Source organism: Coffea arabica, chromosome 10c, assembly GCF_036785885.1.
Source record: "Coffea arabica cultivar ET-39 chromosome 10c, Coffea Arabica ET-39 HiFi, whole genome shotgun sequence".
NCBI classification, from domain to species: domain Eukaryota; kingdom Viridiplantae; phylum Streptophyta; class Magnoliopsida; order Gentianales; family Rubiaceae; genus Coffea; species Coffea arabica.
Window position 1 is genome coordinate 45,413,997 of NC_092329.1, and position 8,805 is coordinate 45,422,801.

The window sequence follows — 8,805 nt, forward strand, 5'->3', positions numbered from 1 at the left end:
ATGAGGTTGAGTTTAAAAGTCTTAATGAATTTGTATTCTTTTAGGAAGTTATATTTAAACAGTATACATTTGATGAATTCACCTATATGATAGTGGAGTAAGGCCGCTCCTATAAGATTTTGTAGTCCAATCTTTGGAGTTTTCATGAATAAGCAGGCAAGCATACAGTCTAAATGCATGAAATCGCGTTGAACAACAAATTTCGGGTTCCAATGTGATTGATAAAATTTCTGTCATATATCGAGAGTTATTGGTTCATAAAAATTCATATTTCATCAATAATTTTGTAGGTCATATTTTGTCAGTCTAACTTTGGTTCATAGTCCAAAAGATACCAAATTAATTGCATTGAGTTTAGACAAATCCAGCAGATCTTTTACATTTTTGTCCAGAATCTTTTGAAATAGAAGGAAGATTATTGTAAGTAGTTGTTATTCAAAAATTTTGTTCCACATTGGAAAATCAAAACGACTTTCAATCATTTTATAATGTTTAACTTTTTTATTGGGCTTGTAGCGAGTTAATAACTAGTGTGACTTCACGCACATAAAAGGGAAATTGAGTTGGGCCAATCCAATGTAAATTAGTGGATTTGCACCTCCCTGCACGTGGGTTAAGCACAACCTAGTTTCATTTTAATCCATTTTAGTTTGGCAACAATTTATCTTACTTGAATAGATAGAGTTTTGATTCTTTACACAAACTTATCTACAACAAATTTCCTACACATGGATAAACTTTTATTTTCTACAAGTTTTCCTCCAAACGGATAAAATTTCCATTTTGGTTTGGCAATAATTTATCTTACCTGAATGGATAGAGTTTTTGACTCTTTCCACAACTTCATCTATAACAAATTTCTTACACATGGATAAACTTTTATTTTCTACACATTTTCTTCCAAACTGATAAAATTTTATCTTCTACAACCGAACGTTACAAAATTCAGCTTCCAATGTTTCCGAAGCATCGTCCCTTTTATCTTATCTTTTATAGCATTTCTTTTCGTGCAACCTATAAATGTTAGGCTCTCCTAGTTTAGAAAGTACATACAACATAAACTCCAGTTGGACTTTCCTGGTAGCTCATTCTTTCCTCCCTGTTCACTCTATTCTCTCTACTCCTTGTATTTTGCTGTTCCTTCTTGTTTATAAGAAGTGGGTTTATTTAATTTTGGGGAAACATTTCAACTTCTTAAAATAGTTTCTTAGAATAGTGGTACTTATCATGATCAAGCTTCTATCCATTTCCTTATTATTAATTCGTAAACATTGTTCAAATTATTTGGCAACATTGTTCATTAACATTGTTCCTTATTATTATCTCGTTAACATTGTTCATTCATATTGTTCCTTATTATTATTTTGCTAACATTATTCAGATTATTTTCAAACTAAAAATGCATTTCTTCAATATATGCATCAGAAAACAGAGTGAAACGGAGCATTAATTAATACACATAGACAATACGTGAAGCAAATTTCTTTGTTGGGAAGCTTGATACATCATCATGTCTTTAAACTAGTTGATTGGCTTCGATCAAGCATGCATACATGCGATCAGACTAAGAAGTTACGATTCTAATCCTAAACTCCCAAAAAGAATGAATGTCAACAACTCCTACTAAGTTTCAATTCCCCAACAAGAATTTGATGGACTAGGACATAGCAGTGACATCTAAGTATCACCTAAAGCTTTATACTCTAAATGAATTGCTCAGTCAGTGGGATGGATGATGTATGAACAACATTAAAACATCAAACTGGCTAATTCAAGAAAACACTATCATCAAAGAATGATTTGGAGTTGACCTAGCCTTCAGTCATGCCGTTGACGAATCTTGTGCGAATTATGCGTCTTTGAGTGCAGTGCTTGAATTTCTGATGACATTTTCTTTGAGATTCTGATCAATTTATCACCTTTTTTGTTCTTCCTTTCCTTCTTAAAATTTCTGGGCTTGATTCTTTTCACTTTCTTGATAAAAAAAACTTTGAAGAAGAAGAAGAAACTATGACTGGTAAGGTTATTGCGAAGAGAGAAAATGCAGTGAAGTATGAGGGGGTGAAGAAATGGATTTGATTTGTGTCGAATATATAGAGTATTGGAAGGCGTTTTGTGTTTCTTGACCGTTAAAAACGGTTAAGGGGTTAAGCCAAAAAAGAATTTTTTTGCTTGAAAAAAGAAAACGTTAAGCCAAAAAGGAATTGAGAGATTGTGAAAATAGAACATTAGCTATAAGAATCTCAAAAACTTTAGCGAGTTTTTTGGCACCTCAGTTTTTTGTCATTCCTTTTATACACAAAAGTTACAAATCATGGCAGCTTCCAATTACTCTGAATTGGAAGGGTTTTGAAGATTTTTTTTTTTTTTTTTGTACTAATGGAAATAATATTATTATGTTGGTTTGACTCAAAAAAAAATTAAAAAAAAATCCCTTTAACCCAAACCAAAAAAAAAAAACTGATTTTAAAAAATTATAAAAAAAATGTTTTGGCAATCAATAGAATTGTGTTAGGGGATAGGAAAAGGGAACTCACTGTCTCAACTAATTCAATTAACAGAATCTTTAATTGTCACTGTCAAACATACCAATCACCGGCGAATTTCTTGTAATATTGTCAAAATTGAAAATTGTTAGAAAATTGGTGCGGTTTGAGGGTGAGTTCCAAATTAGGGATCGCTGCATCTCCGACGTGAGGCTTCCAATAAAAATACTTTTAATTTTCATTTATTTTGAATTTCTTTAGGGGTTAGGAAAAAAAACTTAAATTTTCATTCATTTTGGGTTTCTTTAGGGGTCAGGGAAAAAAAAACTGACGCCACAAATTAATTTGCTGCGTCAGGAAAAATAAAAAAATCGTCGAGTGCCGCAGACCGTTGATCATATCCTGTCATATCTTGATGAACGGTCGTGGTGAATGTCAGTAGAGATGATTTGCAACTCATGAGCGGCGAAAGCTTGAAAAAAAAGGAAGAAAATTGAGAAAACTAAAGTCAGCTAAAATAAATACAAATTAATACTACTTTTATTGGTAGCCTCGTGTCGTAAATGCGGCGACCCCTAAACTAGAAACAATTCTCAAATCACACCAATATTATGACAAATTTTGATTTTAGCAATATTCTGAGAAATTTGCCACAACCACATCGTTTGCTCATCTTTAAACCATTCTGTTCAGTTGGACTATTCTGATTACAACATTGGGGCGGCTTCTAAATTAGCCCAAATGCTTTATTGGGCTTGGCTTTTGGCAAGCAGACTTTAATCAGTTTTGGTAAAGCATAGCAAAACCATGTCATTTTAATCATGGGACACAATTGGTATTAAATACACAATCATCAGTATAAAATAGCTAGGAATAGGGATGCGTGTGATGCAACAGATCTTTTGTCCTATTACCTGTGCTACTTTTTGTTCCATATTTTATTGTATTGTTATTTTTTCTTCATAAATATCATATTTTAATTTTTTTTATTTCAATAATACACAAAATTTAATAAACTTAAAAATTCAAAATACACAAAAATGAGATTTGTTTTAATTTTCTGTTATATTTTTAATTTTTATTATATATTGATTTTTTCAAATTATTGCATTTATTTTTACTTAGTTAATAGTTATCAGATTTTAAGGAAACAAAAAAAATTTTTTTTGTAAAATACAAATAACAATATAATAAAAAGTGAAATAGGGAGTAGTATAAAAAATGAGACAGAAGATTTGTTACCTACGTTATTTTTATTCAATTCTCTTGTAATGTTCTCTCTCTTGTTTGTTATTGTCGCTATGTTATCTGTAGAGCATATGCAGTTAAATTTGGTGGAGTTAATTTCCTGATAGCTTTCTAAAGTTATCCAAGGCAAGATCACTAAATTTTCTTCAACCCAAGAAGAACCAAAAAAAAAAAAAAAAAACAGAGAGAGAGAGTTTTCATTACTACTATTTTGAGTCTAATTTTGCTGACTTATGAATATGTGGTTGTGAATACAGATGCCTCTACAACATGCTTGAAAACAGACACTAAATTAATAATATATGCCTAAAATGACTTATCTTTTTTTTTTTTCCGTTCTAATCTAAAATGACTTGTGTAAATTACATAGGAGAAATCAACTACAAAGCACCTTTAGGCTTTACCCAACTCCACCACAAGAGAGTCACCAAAACAAGATGCCCCAGTCAAGTAATTCATCACATTTTGAGGGGGAACTGTGCTTTGATATTGCCAAGCTGGTTCAGTTATCAATTTTAGACGGTTCATATTATGAAATGGAGAAGGGTGATCTTCGAGAGCAATGGACTCCATAGCAAGAACCTTTGGGCAAATAGTAATAGAAAATAACAAGTTACATTGAAAAATTAGCCAAACGAGAGTTCATTTTCCTTCCATGTAAATAACTTGGAGGAGCATAAATAAATTCGTTTTCTAAAAGATCATGATTTCCATACTTTAGGGGGCTTTGAAGATCCTTTTAATTATCTAATATCTATCTAATCCGATGATTGTCCCGCAATGTATACAGAAAATACACTTCATAGTGACAAAATTGAGTAAATAAAGCACGTAAATTTGAGAAATAAAAAAATAAAAAAATAAAAAAAAACAACAACAACAACTACTACATTAGCGACAAACTAAATGTTGAAAGCGATCTTTATAAACGCTGATACCACTTTACAGACTCTTAAGTTTATACTGTTTTAAATTTTGTACTATCAACTTTTATTTTGCATAGTTTGACCCTAAAATTATCACAATAATTTTTTTTTTGGAGCGCAATTGTCGCTCAATCAAATCTCATTAACTAGTTTTTTTTTTTTTTTTTTTTTTTGTGGATTTAGGTTGCTAACTAGTAAATGAATGCAAGAAAACCAAAGCACACAGTTTGGGCTTACACAAAAAAAAAAACCAAAAACAAAAAAAACAAAAAGGCACACGCGTTGAATCATTCTTTAGCCAGTCTTAGCCAGAGAAAGGGCAGCATGGTATGTGGGCATATATTGCAAATATTCATTAATTTGTGTGCAAGATAACAGGTCCATTTAGATGGTGTGTTTTTTAAGAGTTTGTTAAGGTAGAATTTTTACAACAACTTTGCATATTTGAAGAGTCTGGAGAATATTTGTAAAGCTCCATCACCCACCACATCTCATCCACCCTTGTCATTGCACTGACAAGCAACCATCACCACCACCCCTTCCACCACTCGCCACCCCTATCCCTTTGTCTTCCCTCCACCACCACCTACCACTACCCCCCTCTTCTTCCCCATCACCACTACCAGATCTGGTGGCGGGGAGGGAGGGGGATGAGGGGGGAGTGCGGGCGGGAGTTGGGGAAGAGGGGGAGAGGAAGGAAGAGGGGAGGGGGAGAGAGACAAGAGGTGGGCTTATTGCTTAGAATATATGCCAAAAAAAAAAACATCGCACAAATATATTTCTGACACACTTAATTTCTAATTCTATACCGGCCGTGCTGAGTCAGCACGGCCGCGGAATGAATTTTGCAGAAACTCTGCAAACATGTCAGTGGGTCAGCGGCCCACAAATTTTTTTTTAAATGAGCCTGTCCCAGCCGTGCTGACTGGGCACGGCTGGGACAGGCAGTAAAAAAAAAAAAGCCTAGGGGCCCGTGTTAGTTGCAAACTTGCAATACATTGCGTTGTTGTGCATTAGCTGCTGTAACTACTAGTGCGCCTAGTAGGTGAGGTTACAGGAGCAAGAAAGACTTTGCATTATTCTTTTACTGGTGATTCATTCCTACACATTTATATGTCTTCCCTTAATTAGCTTGCAATTTTTTCAGGGATCTGTTTGGATTCAGCATTTTTCGAAAAATAATTTTTTTATTTACAATGTTACGGTAATATACAAAAAAAACTCCAAAAATACAATATCTAAATAATATATCAAAAATAACTCTAAATATACAAAATATATATTAATGTATATATTTATATATAAAAAATATTTGGAGTATTTTTGGAGTTTATATAAATATAAAATCCAAAGAATATATCAAAAATAACTCCAAATATACAAAATATATATTAATGTATATATTTATATATTTGGAGTTATTTTTGATATATTATTTGGATATTGTATTTTTTGAGTTTTTTTTGTATATTACCGTAGCATTGTAAATGAATAAATTATTTTTCGAAAAATGCTGAATCCAAACAGATCCCTGAAAAAATTGCAAGTTAATTAAGGGAAGACATATAAATGTGTAGGAATGAATCACCACCAGTAAAAGAATAATGCAAAGTCTTTCTTGCTCCTGTAACCCCACCTACTAGGCACAACAACGCAATGTATTGCAAGTTTGCAACTAACACGGGCCCCTAGGCTTTTTTTTTTTTTTACTGCCTACCCCAGCCGTGCCCAGTCAGCACGGCTGGGACATGCTCATTTAAAAAAAAAATTTGTGGGCCGCTGACCCACTGACATGTTTGCAGAGTTTCTGCAAAATTCATTCCGCGGCCGTGCTGAGTCAGCACGGCCGGTATAGAATTAGAAATTAAGTGTGTCAGAAATATATTTGTGCGATGTTTTTTTTTTTGGCATATATTCTAAGCAATTAGCCCAAGAGGTGGCAGGGAAGGAGCAGGGGATGATAGGAGAGGAAAGGGAAGGCGAGGGGAGGAAAGGAGAGCGACGAGGAAGGCTGCGGTGGCGGTGATGGGGGCTGATGATAGGGAAAAGGGGTGGTGGGGGAGGAGGAGAAGGGAGAAAAAGGGAAAGGTGAAGGTAGTGGAGGTGGCAGTGCGCAGTGAAGGTGGCGGCTGCAACGGTGGAATGAAGTGAGGGCGGCAGCAACAGTGGTTGAAATGGTTAGGGGTAGAAGAAGGACATGGGGGTGTGTTTATTGGATGTTTTGGGATATGTTTTTTTTTTTATATAAAATTTATAGTGTTTTAACAAGTTCTTGTAGTTAAAGTTGAGAAAAAATTTTTGTCTATTAAAACATGCCAAACGGCGATGCTATATATCCAAAATAAAATTTTCAAGGGTGAAAAAAATGAAAATTTGAAATGCAATACGATAGAAATCAAATAACTTTAGGATATGAAGTGCCCAAACAAAAATTCAAAGTGCAACGTGAAAATCATTGAGAATATTGAGAGTGCAGCTAGTAGAACTAATCTTGGTTTACCATCATATATTAGCAATTCTAGATATGTTTTTCCCACAAAACAATGTCCCACAGATTATACATATATCTATACGTGTGTAATCCTCAACTTTATTTTGTGAAACGGCTCTTGAAAACTAGAAATACAATTCAGCAAAGGTAATTATCATTGGAACTCTAATATCTGTTAACCAGACTTCTCTTAACTCCCTTAATTTACGTGAAAAGACATTAATACATTAATTTCAATTATAATTACAACCAACCCCTTTTTTTCCTGTATAACAACTGAAATATATGGTATGGCATTCATTTTTCCATTTGATTAAAATAGTTAAAAAGAGTGCTATTTGAATTAGTACTCTGGAGTATAAAGAAATATGGATAGATGAAAATCTTTGACTTTCAAAAGGAAAATTGGAAAGGGCGGCGTAAAATAGTACATTACCTCAACGGTGGACAAAGATAGAGTAACATATTTGGCATTTTTCAACTGCTCCAGAAACTTGATCAGATTCATGGGCATCTTTTCTTCGATTTGATCTGTATATGGACGTTCGAGAAGTGGGTATAGGTCCACATAAACCGTCTCTAGACAGGGAAGATCCTCCATAGCACAAACCAAAGAAACTTGACCCTCAAACTTGAATGAAGTCAAGTTTGGGGCAGAAATAGTTCCCATCTTCGATTCTGATGAAAACTGAGGAAGAGAACCATAAAACAACAATTCCAATACCTTAAGCTTGGAAGCAGAGATGGCTAAACCATCAACTATGCAACAATTTAAGGTCAACTCTTGAAGATTTTCGAAACTCGAAAAGGGTTCTTTAGGAAAACAAAAGGGTTCACCATCCTTAAACTCAAAGCGTTCGAGATGCAGTGATTTCAGAGTAGGTAAGCAAAAGGGTTTTGGTATAATCATGCTCTGAGAGTAACTCTTCAGTCTAAGCTTTTGCAGGGATCGACAGGTGAAAAGGCATTGAGGAAATTGGAATGGTTTGGGATAATGATATGCAGCTATATCAAGTTCTTGAACTTGATGGTTTATTGCATAATCGACACAGTTATAAACAAAGCTTGGATCAACATTAACGCTAACGCCAAAGGCTAATCGAAATTTATGTATGCTTGAGCTGTTGTCGCGATGAGAAAGAACTTGATTAACGAAATGAGTATAAGGAAGCAAGATTTGTTGAGATTGCCATACCGGGGAAGGAGATTGGAATCTGTATCGGTCAAAATCAAAGTTGAGATCCGGAAGGTAAGTCCAGAGGGGAATCCACCTTTTGGACAATTCAATAGTTTGAATAGACTCTTTGAGGTCGAGAAATGAAAGGATTTTGCAGAGAATGGAATCAGGTAAGTTGCTGATTCTGTCTTGATTCATATTGACGAACTTTTGCTTGCTCTTGGATGATTTCTTCATAAGCCAACCTGAATTTTGGTGAAATTAACAGAGTATTATCTGTAATTCTATTTTTTGGTGCTGGGCTGATTCTCACAGATCTTGGTTTGAAGCTAGGAGTCAACCTAATGCCAGAAGTCTATAAGAAAGTTAGTATTTTAAAGATAAGACTTTTATGCTTGTTGACTAAGTCTCTTTCCTCATTTCTAAGTAATTTCTTTCCAATCAACAAGAATTTGTCACCTAAATATTTGTTTCTAT

General features: G+C 34.1%; 1 protein-coding gene across 2 annotated transcripts; it reads right to left on the minus strand.

The window, feature by feature from the left end:
• Nucleotides 1-3,655: 3,655 nt before the first annotated feature.
• Nucleotides 3,656-8,805, minus strand: LOC113714392 (F-box/LRR-repeat protein At3g26922-like). Of its 2 annotated transcripts, XM_072068370.1 has the most exons (3): nucleotides 8,347-8,805; nucleotides 7,588-7,839; nucleotides 3,656-4,316 (listed from the first exon to the last, which is right to left on the minus strand). In XM_072068370.1, the coding sequence occupies exons 1-3, from the start codon at nucleotides 8,563-8,565 to the stop codon at nucleotides 4,128-4,130; spliced, it is 660 nt and encodes a 219-aa protein (XP_071924471.1). In that variant the 5' UTR covers nucleotides 8,566-8,805; the 3' UTR covers nucleotides 3,656-4,127. The 2 variants fall into 2 exon arrangements, with proteins under 2 accessions (XP_071924471.1, XP_027094002.1); XM_027238201.2 differs by having other exon boundaries at nucleotides 7,588-8,804.

What these genes read in the sequence shown, in the direction of transcription:
- LOC113714392 (XM_027238201.2), bottom strand. Translation starts at nt 8,565, where the DNA reads ATGAAGAAATCATCCAAGAGCAAGCAAAAGTTCGTCAATATGAATCAA. An exon ending in TATCTTTGTCCACCGTTGAG is followed by an intron (nt 4,317 to 7,587) that starts GTAATGTACTAT and finishes ATTTGCCCAAAG; the next exon opens with GTTCTTGCTATGGAGTCCAT.